Genomic DNA, 24833 nt, shown 5'->3' with positions numbered 1-24833 from the left:
TTTTTCGCAGTGGTCACGTAGTAACGTGATTACGGAAGCAGAAATTTGAAAACAAAGCTGGCGTGACTATATTTCGAAGCTGAGTACCAAAACAAAACAGAATGAAAGCGAGGCACGCCCAAAGAAAACTGCAAACTTATGCTTGTCAAAATCTCTCATCACATACATGTCCGCGAGTTTCAACAAACACAGAGCAAGCTGTATCCAACGCAACAATTTTTTTGCTCAGCCTTTCAGATTATAATGAGAAAAAGAAATTGCTTTTGGCTAAGTGCACAGGTGCTGCAGATTTCTTCAAATGATAAAACACGAAGATTCAGCGCCAGTAGAAATATTTTTTAGAGTTGCGTGGTCGCGTAGCAACGTCATTCTCACAACAAACATGTGTAAAGCTCTGCTTCTTACAGCTTCAGTGGCAAATCGAAAAAGGGAAGCGATGCGAATGTCTCACATACAGACATAAAACCACGTACAGCGTGAAGGACGATAATGAATAGTGATGACACACACCGCAGTGCTTGTCGTTTTGATTAGTTCTAGTCCTTTGTGCTGTATGTGGTTTTGATTACGAACAGCCAACGAGCCCAAGCCTCCACCATTATCACGTAAAGAATCGTGAACACACTAAGTTTCAAAACTAAGACCATGTTTACAGTCTGTGCATACATCAGGCAAACTCGTGTTCGCTCTCTAAACCGGAGTATGAGAATCTTAATATCGAAGAAAAAACAAAGTAATGCATTATTTCGCAAAAAGAATCGAGCGATAAGGAATAAAATTTTATATGAAATGGCATTATATAGGAAAAATACCAAGGACTATATGGAAGCTGAGCGCTTCGGTTATTTATTTTCTTTAACAAGGACACTTGCAAGGTCCGAAAGCATTACAGAGAAAGTCTACGCAGTGCAATAGAGGAAGAGGAAAAAATACAACAGACATTTCGCATCAGGCATAAGGACTGTAAGGGATTGAGTACCTTGTTGCTCTCAAGAAAATGGATGACTCGACGGTTAATCATTTCCTGAAAAGTTTTGCATAGACAACATGTCAGAGCTATAGGCCTATAACTGTTGGGTGAGGAAGGGTCCTTGCCGTCTTTGAGAATATGGATTACGATTGCTTCTTTCCAGGCGAACCGAATGTACCCGGCTAAGAACATCGAATTGATTAGTGACAGTAGTGTTTCCTTTTTCGGGGTGTAAGTGTCTGATAGTCTGATACATTATTCTGTCACTTCCTGGACCGGACTTGTTGCAAGAATTCAGTGAGGCCTGGAACTCAGCCATTTCAAATTGACGATTGTATAATTAACTGGATGTGCCTTTCCGACACAGTTGTCAGCTGCTCACCTTGTCGCTGGTATTTTAGGGAAGTATCTATGTAATGAGATGTAATGCAAATGTACTTGAAATGTGCTTCTACGCAATCATCCTCGTTATCAAGAGTGTCTGCTTGTGTGTCTACTAGTGGTAGAGGATAATTTTCGCGGCCTTTTATTTTGTTTATCTTGTTCCAGGTTTTATTTTTCTGTATAGGAATTAATGCCGGAGACGTATATTTTCCAACTGTCTCTTTTGGCACGATGGCGCGTTCTTCTCCCTTACGATTTTATTTTCTTAAAGCTGATAAGGTTTTCTGTAGTTGGAAAGCCGTAGAGGTGATTCCAAGCCTTATTTTGTTTCTTTCGTGCTTGCTTACATTCATCGTTCCACCTGGGAACACATCTTTTAATAGGCGATGTATTTGTTTGCGGGAGACATATTGACGCAACGTCGAGAATAAATGCGGTTAAATATGACGCTGCATCGTCAATACTAAGCGTACAGATGTCATCCCAGGTGAAATATGTCAGGTCTCCACATGGCTTCCTGCCCGCTGAGTTAACATTCAACTGGGGCACACGTGGGGAGCATTCGTCGTGTTTTCTTAATTTTAAAACAATCGGTAAATGCAGTTCACTAGGGTTGAGGATAGGGCGAGTTGGTATTGCATTCTAAAACGGGTACAGTGCAACGTAGAAAGGAAGGAACAGGCCAGTTCGGCTTGTTTCTTCCTTTCTATGTTGCGCTGTACCAGCTTTAGAATCAGGAAACGATCACTCCCATATAGATTCTGATGCAGTGTTCACTCCAAGTACGGCACGACTGTACTTGATGCAATGGCCAAATTGATAGATGAAAATGTTTTGCTTGAAATGCTGTAAAAAGTTGGTTCTTCCTCATTTAGCAAACATGAGCCTGTATTTAGGAGCAAACTTTCAATCAGACGCGCTCTGGCATCACATTGTGGGTCGCCCCACAAGGTATGATGAACATTTTGGTATCCAACGACAACGTAGGGCTCGGGAAGTTGTGCAATAAAGCTTTATATTTCTATTTTGGAGGGTTGACAGTTGGGTGGAATGTATAAAGAAGTCATTGTCAGTAGCTTACTAAAAAGCGCTGTTCTGACTGCAACTTCCTCAAGGGGCGTTTGCAGCTCTAAATTCTGACAGGCGACACCCTTATGAACTATTGAGGCGACACCACCCGATGAGGCGATAGCGAGGTTGCGGTCTTGCGGGAAATGGTGTATTGTCGCAGAGAGTTTGTATGTGTAGAATTGAGGTGTGTTTCTTGTACACGCAGCATTCTTGGATTACATTTGCGCAGGAGTTCATTTATATCACCCAGGTTGTGGAGTAGACCTCTGCCGTTCCATTCAATAATTAGTGTAGCCATATTCGAAGAGTTTTGTGCTGTGTGTCGAGAGAGGTATTTAAGGTAAGCTCACGAGACCAGGCCCTGTAATACGGGATTTTCCTTCCTCCCGGCCGGACGATACACTACAGCAGACACTGGACGATATACTACAGCAGAGACAGCAGCCATTGTCTCAGAAGAAAGAAAACGAACCTAACCAGAAGGTGGCACAAATGGTCACCATAGGTCTCCTCCTTTACAGCTTGGTCGAAAACCGGGGCTCCGAAGTACTGACGAAAGCAGCTGCAACGTGCTACAGTCTGCCATCTCGAACAAAAGTGTCGCGTGTGCTCGTCCCGCGCCTCTACGACGAAGCAAGAGCCGAGGTATGACACCAGCTACGAAAAGAACTTGAACAAGGAACAAGCACTCGCTTTTACGAGCAATATCTTGACGTCACATGCCAACAAGGGCTATATAAGCCTCACGTGTCATTTTCTTACGGTGAAGTTACACCCGCCGTGGTTGCTCAGTGGCTATGGTGTTGGGCTGCTGAGCACGAGATCGCGGGATCGAATCCCGGCCACGGCGGCCGCATTTCGATGGGGGCGAAATGCGAAAACACCCGTGTACTTAGATTTAGGTGCACGTTAAAGAACCCCAGGTGGTCGAAATTTCCGGAGTCCTCCACTACGGCGTGCCTCATAATCAGAAAGTGATTTTGGCACGTAAAACCCCAAATATTATTATTACGGTGAAGTTCGATATGAAAAAGTTCACTTTGAACACGCGGCATATGCCGGAGTCACATGGCTGTGAATATAGCTGCCTCATTGGCGCAGCTATGAAGCGACTGGGAGATACTAATCGACTGCGTGAAGTATATCGTGCCGGAAAACAGCCGCAATATCCGAGCGGCTGCCAGGAGACTGCCATGGTTCGAGCGAGCCTGCTTTGCGCACACTCTGCAGCTGGCGATCAGCGATGCGATGTTGCGTACTCCGGGAATCAACAGTCTCTGCAAGAAGGCGAAAGCGATTGTAGGACACTACAAACATAGCCCTAGTGTGCAGAAAAGATTGAACGACCTGCAGAGGCAGTTGAACAAAGACATACCCTATGTTGTGCAGGATTTTGAGCCAAGATGGAACAGTCAGTACGTACCTCATGCTCTGGAGGCTCCTTGAACTCAGAGCCCATCGAATTTGAGCTCACCACTTCAGACACGAGCCTAGATTACTTTGTTTGACGCAACTGTGACCTTACTCTATTGAAAATCCCAGCATTTTATGCTGGGCATGATGTAAAACGTGCTGCGCATAGTGCAAGACATGGTTGCTATGATGGAATTGATCGTGGGTATATTGGGTACATAGCGGGTACAGTGGTAGATGGTGAGATGTATTGGTGGGGTACATACTGGGTAACTTGTCTGAATGGTGGATGTGCTGGGTGAATGGTGGGTATTGGGGGTGGATGGTGAGGTGCATGCTGGGTGACCTCTGGTAATGGTGGGTGAATGATGCATGTGCTGGGTGAATGGTGCGTATAAGTACTGGGTGACATGTAAATGGTAGGTGAATGGTGTGCATGCTGGGTGAATGGTGGGTGTACTCGGTGCATCGTGAAACACATATAGTGGAAGGAAAATGAGCGAGCACATGTGACAGCCAGAAAATGGCAGGTGTGTCCATCAATGGAAGTAAGACGTGGAGTGATGATGGCGGGTGCCTAATTTGTACATGTTTGTTTCATATGCCAAATGGTACCACTGTATGTAGTCCCATGTTTACGCATATAAATATGCATGCGCATTTATTTTGCTATTATAAGCTTTATTCTAATATTTCAGCATATTATTTCAAGATGCATGCCTAATTATTACGTAAAATATAATCCTGCTAAAATTCTGTCTAGTATGTATAATAATCCTTTTATTATTGTAACGATTCGAGTTTAAAGTGATATCGAGTTTAATTGAACTTGAACATTGATGGTGATGGCAAACCATGATAGATACGCCTGTGCTACTAGTACTGGCTATGATAAATTGCATATACCCGTCAGCATAGTGGGAAGCGCTTTCTCTCAGTGAGTGTTGCGAGACCAATAGTAAGCATAGAATCCTGATGGCAAACTGAAATTTTATTCTTATATAATTTGTGTATAATGCGCACAAATGACCATCATACATATGTGGCACATAAAACATGCGATATTCAAGTTTCCAGAGAGGTAACATATAATTCCCAACTTTCTAAAATAGCTGGAGGCCAATGTTATTTAAGGCAGCCACTGTTGCAAAAGTGTGTTGTCAAATAGTTCTGCAGGCTGTAGATCAGCAAAATTGCATAAATTAGATTGTTTGCAATATGTTTTCTTTCAATGCACTGTCTAGGCTTCTACACGTGTGTTCTTTCAAGGTGCCAAAAGGACAAAGTCCTAGCAAGGATGTTCATCTTCGTACATATAATGTCAAGTATTGAAGAACTTAAGTGCTTTATTTTCCACAGTAATGATACAGAATTCAAATATGCTACATTTTTAATGAATGAATCTTGCTCTATTCGATGCAATGGAGGATGACCCAGATATCGCAGTAGCTTTTCCTATGTAGGAATGTAACTGTCAATCAAGAAGCTATGCAACATACATAATTGAAGATAAAGCATTACGCTCAAATTCCTATGAATTAAGGCATTGTTTTGAGAGATTCGGCGTATGCTATTCCAGAAGCACTACATTCCAATGTAGTTGTAGTGGATTGCACTAATTAAGAACGAAAAACAGAATCCACCAGAAAAAAACGTTTATGAAGGTACACATTAAAGCACATCCAGCAGCTTGTTTTGTGCAGTATGCTAAATATAGAACCCCACTTTATGAAAGGACATGTAATGATAAATAGGCGTTGTAGAGTTAGCTTAGCACATATCGTATAACGGTTTGTCAAATGTATACCATTTAATTGTAAGTGAACATGAGTTGAAATATCTTTACATTAATATCCATAGTTTTCGCAAAACGTAATTGCCAATAACAAGTAGCTGTATATGCGATGCGGAATACTAGTTATTCTTTAATTAGGGAATATGGAATTAATGTTATAAGTTTTCCCAGCTATAGTACCATTCTATTTGTTTCCTTGCTTCCTTTTCTGTTAAAAAATGTGCTGGACATACCATCATGTATTTTCCAACAAAGCACCAATTACTCTATGCCTACTTGTTAATATTTTTCTATACATCTTGTTTAGGCAGAGTCCACCATAGTACATAGAGGCCTCTGCAACACCTAATTAATTTTATGCATAAAGCAAACCTAAGCAATCGCTACTAATTTTATACCCCAATCTCATAACACCATTCTGGGCCATTCTGTCACCTTTGCGTGCACTTACATTTTTTTGAAAACCAAATTCTGTTATTGCAATAGACCAAAAATTGTCCTACACATAGCACGAAACGCCTATTTCATATATTGCAATAGGTCACTAGTTGTCCTACACATCGAATGATGTGGCCCGCTGGCAAGCTAATCCTGCAGGGCTGCACTATTGCGAAAATGCTATTTTGAAAGGCAAAATGCCTACGGAAAGGCAAACCTTGATACTTCATGGCCAAGGCTCTAGCCTTTACACACATACGGAGCGACATTCTAATGTGAATTTTCTCATCATTGCATGGGAGGGGGGGGGGGGGTCAAGAGTTATGAAGAATTGCCCTTGGCGCGTTTGTTCAAAGGCTACTTTTTAATGTTAACTGCCACCTAAACACCAAGTGATTGCAGATATTTGCATAAGATGTGTTAAAGTTCGTGTAGCAGAAATTGTTGTTTTCATTTTGTAGTATTATATATTTTATTGCAGTTAGCTAAGATGCTTCATAAAGAATAAGTAGCCCTATCAATACAAAGCAGCCCTGATGAAAACACCAATAAAGGAGAACGAAACACCTGTTTTCCTACAGGAAAGTGGAGGAAAGTGAACTGTTTTTATTACATTCCACAAAACTCAAAACACAGGATGTATAAGTAACTGGTAACAAGCCAGTAACTAAAATAGAAGCAAGGGCCAGCACAAATGTCGGCACCACACTTTTTCTTATGTTCTCCATACCATGTACGTGCAAAAGCGCATGAACAAAATACAAAGCGCAATACATTGCTGATACATCCTGCAACGAGATACAAAGTGGTGGAAATGATCAGAAATATGTTGGAGAAGATATTTAAGCAGGTGACAGGGAATTAACTTGACCCAGTGAAGTATTCCAAAGTTCGATAGTGTGGACAAAACCAATAGTTAGATGTCTCAGTGCAGTGATGAGAAGGATACATATTCAGACAAGGTGGCGTTAAGTGGATGTACGTCTAGGAGCTGTGAAGAAGCTGCTGAGTAAAGGAAATTGTGAAGAGGCACACAGCATGAAAAAACTTCAATGATTCAATGCGGTGACAGTAAGAGAGAGTGGCAAGCTTGATATTTCAAAGGAAAGAAATATTGCAAAGGAAAAAAAACCTCATGAGGACTGTGCCAGCAACTTACGACAGGAAAGAATGAGCTGAGTTATGCCATCGCGTACATTAACATTAAAACAAAGGTTTCAATGATCGCGGCATTAAGCAGTCGCTTGCGAAATTGCAGGATACACGACAAAGCTGACTTATAAGCTGATACATTACCTTCTCTCTCTCTCTCCGTCTATATATATATATATATATATATATATATATATATATATATATATATATATGCACATATCATTTGTCTCGCAAAGCATACTTATTTGAAGGGAATTTTCCACGTGTCGACAATTTCTCTTGTCGTATTTGAGTGCTGATTGCCCTGTTATCGGTTGTTCGCAACACTGTCTCTCAAGTCTCCATATATTTTAAGGCAGTTTGTCGTGTGCGTGTCATGAACAAGCACGCTTATATCTCCTTCCGTTTCTCTACCGCGGGTGCGCTTTAAAACCACGGCGCTGCAATCCGCCTTTTGCGACGCCGAACTGCGCATGCGCAGTGCCCTAGCGGCTGAGGAGCGAAGCGATTTGGCAGGCGCTAGAGCAGACGGCGGACGGCCGGGGCAGGCGCTGCGATTCTCAGCTGCGCTATTCTCGCTGCCGCGCGCACGGCACGCCTTCCCAACATATTGACATCGAAATTTGGCGCGATGCCAATGTCGTGTGTCGCGTACGGCTGCAGTTCACGTGACAGTCCCAGCAGGACAGTGCGGTTTTTCCGATTTCCGTCGGTAAAACGAGATCGACAGCGCCGTGAAGCCTGGATTAGGGCTGTGAAGCGGCAAGATGCGCAAGGGCGTCCATGGCAGCCGTCAGCAGCATCTCGACTCTGCGGGAAGCACTTTGTGACAGGTATGCATCCACATACGTAGTTCTCTGTTTTTGTCGTTACTGACTCATACGAATAATCTCGAGAAAGACGCAAATGTGTTTGAGCTAGCGAAACAAACGATCTCTTGCTCGCGCGAGCCGGCCGAGTGAAACGCGGTGCTTTATTTTTTTTTTTAATTCTTTTTTGTCGTCATCTCTGTGCGGCCGCCGCGTTGTGCTTTACTTTGTTTTTTTGCTGTCATCTCTGTGCGGCCGCCGCTAGAACGCCGTCTTTAGCAACTTTACACCGTGCACACTTTTACTACTTCATAAGCGTTCAGCGAGTGCTCGTGATGTCGGCGTAGTTATCTGTTGGAGCCAAGCGCGCCTGCACTGCCGGGCAGATTTGGAAACGGCGTGCACTGTTTAAGTAGCTGATGGTGCTAGTTAGCAATCGCTGCTATTTGTCGTTTCATCATTCTTGTCGACACCGAGTATAGTAATATTTCTTGAAGAAAGCTTATGTTCGTTTAGCGAATAGCGATGTAGTACGGTTTGTACTATGGCTCATTTTCCCGTGCTGCGCTTTCTGGAGTCGAGTACGGACACATTCCAGGGGCACCTTCACTGTCACCCAGACATCCGGACTTCATACCGACGCTGTTCGTGTATACAGACCAGTTCAGAAAGAAGGACGCGGTCGACCGCCATGTTCGTACCGCGGCGCGTTCCAAGAGGAAAACAGGCGCTCCACCAACAGCAGGTATCACCGGTTCCGGGCATACTGGCCATTTTCTGGCATTTTTGTAGGTGTACATATACTTTATGTGGGTAAAACACGTATGCAAACTGACATTCTGTTGGCCTCCCCATTGCCTGTGTATGTACGCCAAGCACTATGGCACACTATAAAGGAATATATGCAGTGGTGAAACGTGATATTTGCATGTACGCCAAGCACTATGGCACACTATAAAGGAATATATGCAGTGGTGAAACGTGATATTTGCCCTAAGAACTACACTTCATGCCCTATCCGAGTCATGCGTTTTTGTGTGTACTCATACTATTTTATTACTCACTTTACGTCACAGGTACAGAGGTTTCAGGTCAAGGAGGAACTTGTAAAGGTCTCAGTGATGGGGAACCAGACACGTCCTGTGTTCAGGGTGAGCAGTGGCTTTTGAACTAATGGCAAGCACACTGTCACATTATGCAGCTGGAAATGTTTTCTGAGGCTCACCTTATGTTGCTCATTGCGAGTCTTGCACGTTTGCGACATATGAATTATCCATAATTTGCTTTCAGGTGACCAGGTCATTAGAGTAGTGCACTCCGCACAAAGTGCGAATGCTCAGAGTAAATGTCAGTGTTCAATGAATTGTGTCTAAAGCAATAGCGTCACTTTATTGCATTTGTTGATGCAAATGCAGGTGCAGACTCTTCATTCGACGAGGAAGGAGCAGCTGATGCACTCTTGCTGCTTGCAACATCCCCAATGCTCACTGAGCCACAGGAGGTCCTAGAGCCAACGCCCTTAAGCAGAGAGGAGAACACTGACCACCTATTAACTGAAAATGTGGCAATACAACGGAAAGTCAGGGATCTAGAACTGCAATGCAGAAAGCTAAAACGCTGCACGTTTTCTGTGGATACTATTCACAAATCGTCTTTTAAGTTTTATACAGGACTGCAAAGTAAGGAACAGTTTGAAGCACTCTTTAAGCACATTGAAAAAAATGCAGAACGCATGGTTTATTGGGATGGAGGAAAAACACAAGCAAAGGAAAGACAGCTCTCCAAGCGCGAAGAACTTTTCATGGTGCTGTATAGGCTCAGGACTGGTGTTTGTGCCAAGGAAGTGGCTCGAATCTTTGGAATTTCTCAGTCATGCCTTAGTCGCATCTTTTGTACATGGGTAATTTTTCTCGATAAAGAGCTCTCAGCATTGACAAGGTTTCCCACATTAGCAGAGATCAAAAGGCACATGCCAATGGCATTCAGTGACTTCTCAAACACTAGAGTCATCCTTGATTGCACAGAGGTGAGAATCCAAAGACCTTCAAAACTACAGGCACAGAGGCATACTTTCTCCTCGTACAAGCATTATAACACGTTCAAAGCACTTGTTGGGGTAACACCAGATGGCTACGTTTCATTTGTGCCAGATTTGTGGGGTGGGCATGTTAGTGATAGCGAAGTTGTCGAAAAATCGGGCCTACTGGGTTTATTAGATGCGGGGGACGGTGTGATGGTCGACAAAGGCTTTAGGTTGGAGGGCGTTTTCCCACCATCTATTCAAATCCACATGCCACCATTTAAAATGGGGAACCAATTGTCAGCTAGTGACGTGATTGCCACCCGAAAAATAGCTGGCGCTAGGATCCATGCTGAGCGAGTCATAAGACGTATCAAAGAATTATTTTTTAGACAAACCACTGCCAATCAACATGCTCGACATTATTGACAGCATTTTTAGGACTTGCGCCTTTTTGTGCAATTTTCTACAGCCAATCATTTCAATCAATAATGAGAACAAGTAGCCAGCTCGCACATCTCTACTTCAAATGAGCCTCCTTTACCATGCTTATGACCAGAAGAGACCAGACTGTGTAACAACAGTGTACTCTCATACTATATCACGTGTACTTACGACGACGCTGTCTACTGTGCTACCTTCTGAGGAAATTTGTATTTTCCATCTCTAAATAAATGATACTGCTTTTTCAGTTATCTTCCATGTACACTGCACATTTATTTTGTTATGTCTATAGACATAACGGCTATAGTTATCACCAATGCTACACAATTTGCTTAGGCCATGCTATTTCTTTTCATTTTGCCATAGAAAACAAAATACTTCGAAACAGTTTAGCCGAGCTACGAGCCGAGTTTGAAGCTTTTAAGCGCACGGCAAACAACAGCACATCACAGCAACCCATACAAATTGCGGACCACACTTCCAAATCACCACCACAAACATCACTGCAACAAAGTACCGCCTCCAGCACTCATTCGTTAACGCTGCAACAGTTAGCACAAAACATGCAACTAATGTTCGCAGAGCTACACAAACACCACACAATTCTTTTAAACAGTTAGCCGACCAATCCGCTCCATGTGCCAGGTTGGATTTGCGGCCTGTCCAATCGTTGACTCGAGAACAACTGCTCTGCTGTCCACCGAGAGGGCCTGTATAGCTGCAAAAAAAAACAGTATTGTTAATTTATAGGTTTAGAATCCGTTTTACAAGTCGTACAGCAAGCATTACATTGTATTAAAGCAATGAGAAGTAGCATGACGTCAACAAAGCATCACTTGTCATGGCAATGTTGAGCTATTTGGTGGGGATTCATCGTGGAAGGAAGTAAGGGGTGCAAACATGGACACAAGAGAACCAGACAACACAAACACTGCAGATAGGAGCTAAGTGTACTAGAAATGAAGCTTAAAATGAGAGAAAGTTCAGCTAGTTGGTAGCGAATCGCACTAAAAGAAAGTAACGCATGCAAACATGGATACAAGAGAACCAAACTAAGTAAATGCCATGTTGTCTAGTTCTCTTGTTGGTGTTTGCACGCCTTACTTTCTTTTATGTTGAATCACTTGTCAGAAACTTAATACCATTAGGTTAGCTTTTATTTACTCCTACAAAGAAACCCCTACAGGCCTACTCAAAGAGGCTAAAGTACTTAGGTTGTGTCAAATGACACAACTGCATATTGCAACGATTAAAATGTAGGTAGATACTAATCTCCTACAAAATTGTACAGCTTACTTTCACAGTGACATAAGAATTTTTCTGCAGCTTGTAACTTGCATGTGCTCATTATGTTTTATTTTTTTTTTCGCTAATTATGCTGGTCAACATAGCTAAATCATAGAGTTGGTTCAGTATTGCAAGTATTTAAACATGCCTAAAAACAAGAAGAGCAAGACAAATGTGCATGCTTTCAATTCCATGCTCTGCTAAAACACAGTCAACATATATATATGACAAATGCCGTGCATGAATCCAGGTGATGGACTCATGCTCAAGGAACATCCATTATACATTCACACAGTGCTTCACAAACATGCCATAGATGAAGCAGATATGTTTGAGGACCCTGTGGGTGCTCACACACATAGAGTTATGCGACAGCCCTGTAAAAGTTAAGAAATGACAAGACACTAAGTCTAAAAGTGACTGCTGCATTATCTGCTGCTCAGTGGGATACTTGTGAAGGTGATGCCCAGAGACATAGGTGGGCATTCTTATATAAATGAGACAGCCTCAGAATGACACGTGCCAAGACAAAAAGTTGCGAAAAAAGTAATAAACAAGGAAGTGGACTTTCTTACCATCAAACCTCTCTTGTATGAGTCTTTGACAGGTCTCACTGTGGATGTCTTCAATGTCTGGGACCAGTGGAGTGTCTGAAGCTTCTGGTGCCACTTCACTGGGGTTGTGTTCATCCTGGAATATAGTGCTTTACATTAGACAGCGCAGATAACATGCAAATGTTAGCTTAGTGACTACCTTGAATAGTAGTGAAGCTTGAAATATACGAAGCAGCATAGTAAAGATTTGAGGATTTTGTAAACAGGTCTTTGACAGCATCATATTGCGCCAGTGGTGAGAAGCGCAACAAAATAGGTTCAGATTGTGGTCTCATACCTGGCATGCCTTATTGCGCATGGTTGTTAAACAAGCAAACTCAGTATTGTACTTCTGAATCATTTTTCACATTTTATTTATTCGTACTCTAAATGCCTTCTTTCAGGGTGAGCAAAGAACAGTTTTGAAAGTAAGCAAACTACAAGCTTACTAGCATTAGAAAATTTAAAAAAACATTCAGATGCAGTGACATGAACTCGTGCTAACATGTGCTGTAAATCAAGAGCAAATGTAAATATGAAAGTGCAATAATGTGCATGTTGCAGAAGGGGATAGAAAAAACTCAAACCATACGTAGAGGTAAACAGTAATCAATGCACATCAGATATGCCAACGCAAGATTTAAAATTCTTTAAAATTAGGTTCAGCAGCTCTGTGTAGAGAAGTTATTCCATTCAGCTATAAAGCATGGTATGAAAAATCAAGGGACACTTAATACACGTAACTAAGGAAACTATGTACAGATAATTTAATAAGACTTGCCCAGCATGCTATACTCACATGCTTTGCTGCATAAGTTGCAGGTGATTGGACAGTCTCGCATGATAATTATGTGAATCACATGTGGCTATAAGAATTTATGAAGCAGGCACTGGGGAGTTCATCACCGACTTGATACCTACAGTATTACAGGAGGAGTCAAAGGTCTTGTCATTTGTAAAGGCACACAGCATTTCAAAGCCCTTAAATGTATCACACTTTGGAATTCACAGTCCCTTACTGCTGTCATGGACAAGACAAGCTATAGAATGGAAGTTGAACAGATGTTTGTGTCAGTTTAACAGTGTGTATGTGCATGAATGCTCTCGCATTATTTCAGTCATCACGAGATAGGTTCTGCCAGAATTTTTAAAATAACTTTGGCTTTAAATAGGTTTAGTTGCCTCAATTAACCAAGACTTACATCACAGGTTTGCTGCATCATCTCATTGCTAAGCTTGCAGATTGTTTAGTGAGATAAAAAAGAAAGTCACCGTATATAAACACTACTGACATTAGTGTTATACTGATGCAAACTGTACTTCGCATAAAAGCACAGTAAAAGGGGCTCTCAAACTGTTCCTGTCTGTCGTCACATGCTGATGGAACACTGCTAACTCTTATTTTAACAGATCACAAGCATGCAGAGTTAAGTGTAGCACTTACAAGTGATTCTCCTGAGTTTTCTTTGCTCATATAACGGAGAAGCAGGCAGTTTGCTGCCACCTTTTCGAGATCGGCAGCAAGCAGAGATGGGTCACTTGGTGAGAGCCCTGGCAGTGGATCAAACCGCCGCCTTTTCGCACCTTCATGTTTCCTTGTGTGAAAAGTGATGTCTTGCAGAGGCAGAGGTGGCTCATGCTTTTTGACTGAAAAAAAAAGTTTTGTTTGTACAAGTACAATAACGAAATTTTAAGTGCTTCCTGTGATGTTTAGCCAACGACCACATCCATTGTAAGAAAATTAAATGTTGCAGTTTGGGATTATTTTTTCTCTATGCAGGTCTTGTAGTTAAGAATTTATGAAGCGACACCAATATGTGTTCTTAATTAAAACCAGTAGCCTATATTTGTCCACATACCAATACTCATGTACGCTGTAAACAATGTAGCTGTGTGAATGAGTTGATATTCAACAGCTGCTACCACGAATGCAAACTTTACAACACGTTAAATGGTCAACACGGTGCCACAAAGAACTGTTTGCAGAAAGGGGCCGGAAGTGTGATCACAGATTTTTAGGCACTTTTGCCGCCTCCTATGTTAACTAATGCTTGCTAAGTAGTAGCATTCTTACCTTGGGCAGGAACAATCCAAGCACATGGAACTTCCGTGCACGTTGCCGCATCCTTTTGCGCCAAGTGAATGGCATGAAGGATTAACCCAACAAAATGTTGGCATGTGCCGCTCAGGCTGCAAGAATAAAATGGAAGAGGAGATGAGTTTTCATGCTCAACAGGTATTCATCAAGGAAAAGATGGGATCAAGTGTTTATGAATTCGAAAGAACGGGTTTAAGTTCACGTCACTCAACGTGAAATACATGCGCCAATCTCAGACATGAGCCGCACACCACCACTCGCGCGTTGGCCTTGTAACACCATGTGCACACATTAACAGCATCATTGAACGATGCGATGCGGCTTGTCAGACAGCTATGCCGGCACGAAGTTAGGTACAACTAGCGGTTTTACAGTAAACAGCCAAACTTGGAAGTCATTCTCGTTATATGCCTCTAAATAGTGTACTGTGTGATACCGGCAATCCAAGGCTGTGTACGGTCGCAGACAAGTGCAAATTGGTATGCTGCACGACCGTGTCGATCGGTATACATGCAAATGCGCAAAAACAAGAACTCCCCGCTTTCTTCATTTACAGTATGTGTATTTTTTCAACATTTAAGCAACCGTACCTTTATATAAGCAAACAGCTAGCCCAAAACGGCAGGGCCGGTATAGTTATGAATTCCAAAATTTAACCCATCAGACTTAAATGTCCAGCACGCGGTTCATGCAGGTCGCGCTCCAGATGTAGAATAGAAAGCTTGCTCACCCTGCGGGGCAGAGGCAATGACCAGCCAGGATGGAGCCCGACGCCTTGGAAATCGCGGCGTGCACGATGTAATAGCCGCCTTTCATTGACGGTAGGCAGATACTACGCAAAAGTCCGCACGTGGATTCTGCTGACACGTCGTTGTACATGACGCTGCGCACGTATCCTTCTTCTTGGAACATCGTTCCTTTCATTTGCTGTCGCGCGAAGCGCGCTCCGCTCGACACCATGTGTTTTTCGAGCTGCGCTTCCGTGGGTATTTTGACGTTACCGAAGCGCTTTTTCCAGCCGTTCGTCACGCTGAAGAAACCTCCAGGTACAAAGCAGTCACAAGCGGGCTCCATGGCTAGCGGACGGCGACAAACTGTGCGCACACGTTGTTGCGGTTTTCACTCACACGCTGCTTGCTTGCACACGTGTCTCGCGTGCGGCGGCTGTCTGTCGCGGCGAGAGCGACGCCTGCCAAATCGTTTCTCGTGGCCACCGCACAGTGGCGCCACAATGCATCGCAAAAGGCGGATTATGCTTCAGAAACTTTCCTTTCCTTCCTTCTTCTCCTCCCTTAAATTCGCTCGCTTAACTACTACACGCAGAGACAAAGCAACAGCGCTGGCATTCGATCCCACAAAGATGAATATATATATATATATATATATATATATATATATATATATATATATATATATATATATATATATATATATATATATATATATATATATATGAGCTGTACTACGAGTGCTATACCTGATAATTTTCTCTCTCTCTCTCTCTCTACATTTATATATATATATATATATATATATATATATATATATATAGAGAGAGAGAGAGAGAGAGAGAGAGAGCGAAAATTATCAGTCATAGCACTCGTAGTACAGCTCTCCGGGACGTTCTCTTTTTCGAAAGTAGTCCTCTTAGTGTTATTATAATTACACGAAGGTATTTCGCCCTCGTGAGCCGCAGTCCTTGAGATAGTTAGTAGGGCTACCTTCCCAAGCTAAGAGTGCCGCGCTCGCCTAGCACGGGATCAAGCTTTTCCTAGTCTCTAAAGCCGCTCGAGTTCGCTCTTCTCCACGAGCGGCAATTTTTCCAAGAAAGTATGCCTTCGAACCACTCGGAATCGCGGACATCAGTTCCTTTCCACGTAAGTAGGAGGCTCTGGACAGGAGCTATGGCGCTTCATAGTAACCTCGAGCCTGACGGGCCAACCTACGGAGCTATCTCTCCAGGCAACATACAAGGGTCACGAGTTCAAAACGCCTGTTCTCTCTCTTTTTTTTCCTCCTCTTCTTCCTTTCCCTCCCTTTTTATTATCCCCCTTTTTAAAAAATGGAAAAAAATCTTCTCTATTATGTATGACCACAAATATGCAGGTACTGAAACCAGGTTCTCTAGTTGAGTGCCATCCGCGCGGTATAACCGAGCTCAGATTGGTCCACCTTGACGGACCAAATAAGCCCCCACTGGAAGGTAAATGAGGCGTACAACTCCTGCGCGGGTGGTAGAGTATCTGCCTTGAGTGAAAAAGGACCGTGGTTCGAACGCCGGTGCCGCGCGATTCTCCACCGGAAAAAAAACCGTGTGTTGAGAAAATTGCACAAACAGGCCTGGAGTGCGGCCTGATCCCGGTGACCAGAACCGGTAACGTACTCTCTCACCAGAGCAGGATTGGCTACACTGGTGCAGTACTTGGCCAAAACCTCCTATATGAATACAACAATCAAACCCCGGCCCTCAGTCCCCAGCAGCCGCGAAGCAGCTGACCGCGGCGGCGGTCAGATCTGTGACGCAGCAGAGTGTGCTAAGAATACCTGGTTCCGGACAGGCCACCATTGCAGTTTGAACCTGGGAGCGTTTAACGTTAGAACGTTATCTAGTGAAGCGAGTCTAGCAGTGTTATTGGAGGAATTAGAGCGTAGTAAATGGGATATAATAGGGCTCAGTGAGGTTAGGAGGACAAAACAAGCAATTACAGTGCTAAAAAGCGGGCACATACTGTGCTACCGGGGCTTAGCGGAGAGACGAGAACTAGGAGTCGGATTCCTGATTAATAAGGATATAGCTGGTAACATACAGGAATTCTATAGCATTAACGAGAGGGTGGCAGGTCTTGTTGTGAAATTTAATAAGAGGTACAAATTGAAGGTAGTACAGGTCGACGCCCCTACATCCAGTCATGATGACCAGGAAGTCGAAAGCTTTTATGAAGACGTGGAATCGGCGATGGGTAAAGTCAAAACAAAATAAACTATACTGATGGGCGACTTCAATGCCAGGGTAGGCAAGAAGCAGGCTGGGAATATGGCATAAGCTCAAGGAATAGCAGGGGAGGATTATTAGAAGAGTTTGCAGAACAAAATAATATGCGGATAATGAATACATTTTTCCGCAAGCGGGTTAGCCGAAAGTGGACGTGGAGGAGCACGAATGGTGAGACTAGAAATGAAATCGACTTCATTCTCTGCGCGAACCCTGGCATCATACAAGATGTAGACGTGCTCGGCAAGGTGCGCTGCAGTGACCATAGGATGGTAAGAATAAGAATTAGCCTAGACTTGAGGAGTGAACGGAAGAAACTGGTATATAAGAAGCCAATAAATGAGTTAGAGGTAAGAGGTAAACTAGAGGAAATCGGGATCAAGCTAAAGAACAGGTATTCGACTTTAACTCAGGAAGAGGACCTTAGTGTTGAAGCAATGAACGGCAACCTTATGGGCATCATTAAGGAGTGCGCAATAGAAGTCGGTGGTAACTCCATTAGACAGGAGACCAGTAAGCTATCGCAGGAGATGAAAGATCTGATCAAGAAACTCCAATGCATAAAAGCCTCTAACTCTACAGCTAAAATATCAACAAGCGTAAGACAGCTGACATGAGGAACTATAATATGGATAGAATCAAACAGGCTCTCAGGAACAGAGGAAGCCTAAAAGCAGTGAAGAAACTAGGAATAGGCAAGAATCAGATGTATGCGTTAAGAAACAAAGCCAGCAAAATCGTTTCTAATATGGATGAGATAGTTCAAGTGGCTGAGGAGTTCTATAGAGATTCATACAGTACCAGTAACACCCACGACGATAATGTGAGAGAGAATAGTCTGGAACTTGAAATCCCACAAGTAACGCCGGAAGAAGTAAAAAACGCCTTGGGAGCTATGCAAACGGGGAAGGCAGCTGGGGAGGATCAGGTAACAGCAGATTTGTTGAAGGATGGTTGGAACATTGTCCTAGAAAGACTGGCCACCCTATACACACAATGCCTCATGACCTCGAACGTACCGGAATCTTGGAAGAACGCTAACATAATCCTAATTCATAAGAAAGGGGAATCGATAATAAAGACTTGAAAAATTATAGACCGATCAGCTTACTGTCCGTTGCCTACAAAGTATTTACTAACGTAATTGCAAATAGAATCAGGAACACCTTAGACTTCTGTCAACCAAACAACCAGGCAGGATTCCGTAAAGGCTGCGCAACAATAGACCATATTCACACTATCAATCAGGTGACAGAGAAATGTGCACAACATAACCAACGCTTATATATAGCCTGCACTGATTACGAAAAAGCGTTTAATTCAGTGGAAACCTCAGCAGTATTGGAGGCATTACGGAATCAGGGTGTAGATGAGCCATATGTAAAAATACTGGAAGATATATATAGCAGCTCCACAGCCACCATAGTACTCCATAAAGAAAGCAACAAAATCCCAATAAAGAAAGGCGTCAGACAGGGAGATACGATCTCTCCAATGCTATTCACAGCATGTTTACAGGAGGTATTCAGAGACCTGGAGTGGGAAGAATTGGGGATAAAATTCGATGGATAATACCTTAGCAAATTGAGATTCGCTGATGATATTGCCTTGCTTAGTAACTCAGGAGACCAATTGCAATGCTCTCACTGACGTGGAGAGGCAAAGCAGAAGGGTGGGTATGAAAATTAATCTGCAGAAAACTAAAGTAATGTTTAACAGTCTTGGAAGAGAACAGCAGTTTACGAATAGGTAGTGAGGCAGTGGAAGTGGTAAGGGAATACATCTACTTACGGCAGGTACTAACCACGGATGCGGATCATGAGACTGAAATAACCAGAAGAATAAGAATGGGTTGGGGGGGGGGGCGTTTGGCAGGCATTCTCAAAGCATGAACAGCAGGTTGCCACTATCCCTCAAGAGAAAAGTGTATAATAGCTGTGTCTTACCAGTACTCACCTACGGGGCAGAAACTTGAAGGCTTACGAAAAGGGTTCTGCTGAAATTGAGGACGACGCAACGAGCTATGGAAAGAAGAATGATGGGTGTAACTTTAAGGAATAAGAAAAGAGCAGATTGGGTGAGGGAACAAACGCGGGTAAATGAGATCGTAGTTGAAATCAAGAAAAAGAAATGGGCATGGGCCGGACATGTAATGAGGATGGAAGATAACTGATGTTCATTAAGGGTTACGGGCTGGATTCCAAGGGAAGGGAAGCGTAGCAGGGGGTGGTAGAAAGTTAGGTGGGCGGATGAGAATAAGAGGTTTGCAGTGCAGGGACAACATGGACGCAATTAGTACATGACCGGGGTAGTTGGAGAAGTACGGGAGAGGCCTTTGCCCTGCAGGGGGCGTAACCAGGCTGATAATATATATATATATATATATATATATATATATATATATATATATATATATATATATTGCCAGGGTGTCGCAAATTACAATTCCGATTCCTTGCTTAACTTGCCTACAATTCAACTATCCAACAAGTACGGAAATTGATTATTACTGCATGTTTTCCTTGGCCCAAGTAGAAGTTCCATGGGAAATAGCGAAGTACTGGCGGAAAAAGAACTGCGCGTATATTATGCTTGTTTCTTTTATCCTAGTGTGCTGCCTCCACGTGGTTTCCTAATAGGAAGCTTCAGAAAACAAGTAGCTTTAAAATATAATAATATAACGACTAATGAATGCGTACCATTCCTACACTTCGTATAAAGGCATGCAAGGGAGCGGTTATGATAATGATATATTCTGTTTCTAGCTTCCACAATATCAACTTTGTGTCATGTACTGAAAGCCAGTACTTGTGCCTATGATTTGTGTTTCACGTTTGATTTTACTTACGTTACACTATACTAAACATTATGTGAGAACCAGGAAAGAATTCCACATTGTGATGGGAAGAAGGGGTATTTGCTAAACACTAACGCTGTGCTTACAGATGGCATGGAAGTTCTGTAACTCGGAAAATCGCATACATGATCACTCAGTAAATCTGCCATTTTAGCAGTAGCGTGACATACGAGATTATTTTTTAGTGAGCACATTGGGGCTCATATCATGTTGTGTACCATTGTCCAGATAGGCAGATAAAGTTTATTAAAAGAATAATCAGAAAAACCACCAATGATCGGGGCCCCTTGTCAGGGCTCCGCTGGCTTTTGCCATCTTCTCGGCTCTCTGCATCAGCTTGAGCTGGTCGTCAAGGGCCGAGCTGGACGGCAGTGCCTCCTATTGCTCCCTCTTGGTGTTCATGTAGGGGTGTTCTATGTTGTGTAGTGTGCACTTCCGCGTGATGTGGTATAGGTTTTGTGTGGCCCCACACCACAGGCATTCGTCCTTGTAGTCTGTGGGGTGTATGCGATGTAATAAGTGTAGGTTCGTGTGAGTGCCTGTCTGGAGCCTACGCCAGGCAGCGGCAACCTCTGTTTTTAGATTTCGATGGTATGGTGGATATCGCAAGCGACACCCTCAGTGGTGGTTCACGATGGCTGAATACTCGAGGTTGACGGGGTCCGCGTCTTCTGCAGCCGGCGTGATGAGTGCTCGGTTATGTACGAATCCTCGAGCTGCTCTATCGGCCTGCAGGCTGCCCGTGACGCCAGCGTGGCCCAGTATCCAGAAGACGGTTTGGATGGTGAAGTCGTCAGGATCCTAATTGAGTATTTGGGCTACCACTTGGGCAGCAGGTCTTCCAATACTCCCCTGTAGGAAGTTCCGGCAGACATGCTGGAAATCCTGGAGGATCATCAGTGGTTGGTGTGCGTGTTGGCCTTCACGGATGGCTAACGCGATGGCCAGCTCTTTGGCTTCCGTAATGTAGCAGGGGCGGGTCGATGCAGCGGAGGTAACGTGGCCTTGGTGGTCGCATACCACTATCACTGCGACCTTGTTGTTCGTCCCATACATGGAGGCGTCCGTAAAACGGGCCGTGGTATTGAACCTGAATGCTTTCTCCATATACTGGGCCCTGCCTCTCCTCCTGCCGGAGTGTAGGTTTGGGTCCATGTTGCGTGGTATCAGGGCAACGTGAAACCTGTCCTGGACGTGACGAGGTATCAATCAGGTTTCTTGGGTTCGTGCTGTTATAACTGCGAACCCCAAGATTTGTCGGACTTGCCTGCCCGTGCGAGTCCACGTAAGTCTCTGTTGCTGCGACATGTAAAGGGCTTCTGTCAGTTCGCTGAGGGTGCTGTGCAACCCTACCGCCAATAATTTCTCAGTCGATGTACTCATCGGCAGGCGGAGAGCGGTCTTGCACGCCATCCTCAAAAGTGTCTCGGCCTGCTTCATCTCGGACTGTGTAAGGTGATAGTAGGACAGGCTGTATGTTATTCTGCACACAACCAGGCTTCTGACCAGTCGGAGGGTGTCACTTTCCTTCATGCCTCTGTTCTTGGTTGTTACGCGGGAGTTCATGCATGATATAGCCTTGACACTGGTTTTGAGGAGTGCAAGGGTGTGTGTCGCCCGCTCGTTGGAGTGCAGCCACATGCCCTGCACCTTGAGCAATGGATTCCCTGGTATGAAGCCCCCGTTGAGGCGTACATCGAGTTTTCTTGTTGGGTCTGTGGACACTGTGTGGGTTCCCCGGCTTCGCCAGACTCATAGGAGCTCAGATTTCTCGGGGGAGCATTGTAGTCCCTATTGACTGACGTATTCTTGAATGAGATTTGCTACAGTTCACAGCCCGTTCTTTTTCAACGAGGGACCCTGTTGTGTTCCAGAATGTTATGTCCTTTGCGTAGATTGCTGGCCGAAGACCTGCTACATCCTGCAGTTTGCTTGCGAGGCCGATCATGGCGACGTTGAACAGCGTGGGCGTGATCACAGCACCTTGTGGTGTGCCCTTGTTCGGAGGGTGGTACACTGGAGTCTGAATCTTTCCCATCTTCAGCTTCGCGATGCGGTGGCTCAGGACGCTTTGAACATACTTGTACGTACGCTTGCCGCAGTTGGTGTTGGCCAGGCCTTCTACTATGCCTTGGTGGCTGACGTAGTCGAAAGCCGCTTCGATGTCAATCGCTAGGAGGACGTGTTCGCTGCTGCGGGAAACGTTGCTGAGGACTTCTTTGTTGATTTCCCCTCGGAAAAATACGCCACCTGCCGGTAAGTTCCGGCTTCAGTTTTGATTCGAAAAGTACTCTGGGAAGACATTCGCCATCTTAAGGGAAGCCGTCTCGGCCGCCCGGCCGCCTTTCTGTTGCGTGTGGGCACACAGTGCTTGCTAAGCTCCGACTCGCTGTTAAAGTGCTCAGATACTTTGGTATAGACCAGAACACGCTAGTCTCGCACCCAGACTAACCGGACGCATACTCTCGCACGCGGGTTGCCCGGTCGACCGGCACTATTTTGTACTGGGCTGCCAAAGTGTGTTCGCCGGCGACCAGTAGACATGGCAAGCGCCAGCTCTAGGGCTCCAAAGTGCGGAAATGTGCCCGTTCACACGGATCCAAAGTAGAAGAAGTCATCTGGGCACCATTGCGTCGTGTTTGGATGCCAAAACAACCAGCGGAAACGGAGCAGGTTGCTTAGCGCTGTTTGCGAAGAGCACAACACACGTAGGGAATTGTGCCGGTGCGGTGTTTTCAGCCTGCGCCGATTTCCATCCGCAACAAAGAATGCCAAGCTGCGCCACCGGTGGATAGCTGCAGCGAATAGGAAGAACTACCAACCCAGTGAAAATGCACGAGTGAGTATTCGATCTGTGTATATTTTGGTGCTACGTTCAACTTTGCGCCCTACAAACGTAATACGCAGCTTTGCTCCGATCACTTTCTGGGCAACAAGCCTACAGAGCAGAATCCCGCGCCGGTGCTTCGCCTTGGCTATAACAAAAAGGCAAGCCTTTTCGTGCTTTCATTCAGGCAGAGCTCCCGACGGTTAAGCGGAACAGTTGAGTTTGCGGTTAGCGATACTTGTAGCTGGTGCACGAAATGACCATTAAGCGTGAACGACAAGTTGTAGGCCTTGCTGGTGAGCGTTATTGCTAATGAAAGTAAACCGAAGTCTGCTCGTCACGTAGCATGCGTCCACAAAAACGTAAACGACGACTACTCGTCGCCGAAGGTGTTCTTGCAGCGCACCTACCTTTACGAGCTGGTGTTGCGGGTGTCATTCGTAACGAATTCATTTGGGCCTCCTGAGCTCTAAACTGCGTGCGGGCTGTAATGCGGGGCAAAGCGCAAAATATTTCTGTTGATATGGCGAGGAAAATAAGGTTCTTAATTATTCTTGTATTTTGTAACAAAATTTTGATCGTTCTCACTAGTTTTCTTTTTTTACTGTTTTCTTTTCTAAGGGAGCGCCAACAATTCGATGGCCTCGCACAAGCGAAACAGGTCTGGTACCAGGTAGCTGCAGTTGGTGGGGCTAATTTCTTGTAATGCAGGTGCGGTTGTTGTGTTGTACCAAAGGGGTCCTGATGATGCAGCTTTAAGTAGGGATGGTAATTTTACGTGTCCTGTCGTGGTTTGTGCAACTGTACAACACCTGCATCTGTCATGCTCGCCCTGTTATACGGGCTTTGACTGCACATGTAGTTGAACATTATAACTACTGTAGTACCTCATTTTCCGATGAGTGCAGGTTTAACATCATATGCTGCTTGTTCGAGTGCTGTAGGCTTTTGTTCTGAATGTTGTACTCTTAAGTGGTTGCACGATACAATTGGCCTGGTGTATTTTCTATTTCATTTTGAGAGGACTTTATGTCTGCGCAAAAGTGATGGCATGGGAAAGAACAACAGCCCTTCTTACTATAAAATCTATTTAGTTTTCAGTGTGCAGGTGGTGAAGGGCAGGCGTCTGCTAACCAGGCAGTCAAACGACCTCGCCAGTTGGTTGCCAAGCGCGGCCAACCCAGTAGAGATTATTACAAACAAGACCAAACTGAAAGTACAGATGACAGTGTTCTGCGTGCTTTAATAATATATGGCACCAACACAGTTCTGTAAATTCCTTCACAGGTTACGTGCCAAAAAGCTCACAGGTGTTCTAGCATATAGCGCGCGGTTTGTACAAACGTAATAGCGTACCTACCCGATGTATTCGCTTCTGCAGTCTGCACAGCACTCAGTGTGTCCATTGTGGACTTGCACGAGGTCTTGAAGTTTGATTGAATCCAGACAGCGAAAATGACAGGTTAAAAAAAACGTGAAACACGCCTTCCGCCCAGCTAAAAAGCCCAAGTTTCGCTTTCGCGCCGGGTCGCATCTCCCGGCGTGGCAGCCCAGGCCTGCTACTTCGCGGCGCTTGGGATAGATGGCGCGACCGGCGCTCATCAATATGGCGGCGCCCTTTGAATTCACGGTGTTCTGGTGTATAGAGACACTGTTTGGACGAGACTGCATCGAAATGAG

General features: G+C 44.3%; 2 protein-coding genes across 2 annotated transcripts; one reads left to right on the top strand and one right to left on the bottom strand.

Annotated features, from left to right (window-relative positions):
- Window positions 1-7765: 7765 nt before the first annotated feature.
- Window positions 7766-10750, top strand: LOC135916744 (uncharacterized). Its single transcript, XM_065450192.2, has 4 exons — window positions 7766-8059; window positions 8634-8780; window positions 9112-9186; window positions 9451-10750. Exons 1-4 carry the CDS (start codon window positions 7858-7860, stop codon window positions 10482-10484), a joined length of 1458 nt encoding a protein of 485 aa, XP_065306264.1. The 5' UTR covers window positions 7766-7857; the 3' UTR covers window positions 10485-10750.
- Window positions 9744-15627, bottom strand: LOC135916745 (uncharacterized). The gene is made up of 5 exons (XM_065450193.2): window positions 15208-15627; window positions 14454-14569; window positions 13824-14026; window positions 12362-12476; window positions 9744-11217 (listed from the first exon to the last, which is right to left on the bottom strand). Exons 1-5 carry the CDS (start codon window positions 15549-15551, stop codon window positions 11108-11110), a joined length of 888 nt encoding a protein of 295 aa, XP_065306265.1. The 5' UTR covers window positions 15552-15627; the 3' UTR covers window positions 9744-11107.
- Window positions 15628-24833: the final 9206 nt, after the last annotated feature.

The sequence above is a fragment of the Dermacentor albipictus genome, chromosome 4 (genome assembly GCF_038994185.2).
Source record: "Dermacentor albipictus isolate Rhodes 1998 colony chromosome 4, USDA_Dalb.pri_finalv2, whole genome shotgun sequence".
In the NCBI taxonomy this organism is placed as follows: Eukaryota; Metazoa; Arthropoda; class Arachnida; order Ixodida; family Ixodidae; genus Dermacentor; species Dermacentor albipictus.
This window is presented reverse-complemented; position numbering and strand designations above follow the sequence as displayed.

What these genes read in the sequence shown, in the direction of transcription:
- LOC135916745 (XM_065450193.2), bottom strand. Translation starts at nt 15,551, where the DNA reads ATGGAGCCCGCTTGTGACTGCTTTGTACCTGGAGGTTTCTTCAGCGTG. An exon ending in TTGGATTGTTCCTGCCCAAG is followed by an intron (nt 14,027 to 14,453) that starts GTAAGAATGCTA and finishes TTTTTTTTTCAG; the next exon opens with TCAAAAAGCATGAGCCACCT. An exon ending in AAAACTCAGGAGAATCACTT is followed by an intron (nt 12,477 to 13,823) that starts GTAAGTGCTACA and finishes ACTATATTCCAG; the next exon opens with GATGAACACAACCCCAGTGA.
- LOC135916744 (XM_065450192.2), top strand. Translation starts at nt 7,858, where the DNA reads ATGCCAATGTCGTGTGTCGCGTACGGCTGCAGTTCACGTGACAGTCCC. An exon ending in AGGCGCTCCACCAACAGCAG is followed by an intron (nt 8,781 to 9,111) that starts GTATCACCGGTT and finishes TTTACGTCACAG; the next exon opens with GTACAGAGGTTTCAGGTCAA. An exon ending in AGACACGTCCTGTGTTCAGG is followed by an intron (nt 9,187 to 9,450) that starts GTGAGCAGTGGC and finishes ATGCAAATGCAG; the next exon opens with GTGCAGACTCTTCATTCGAC.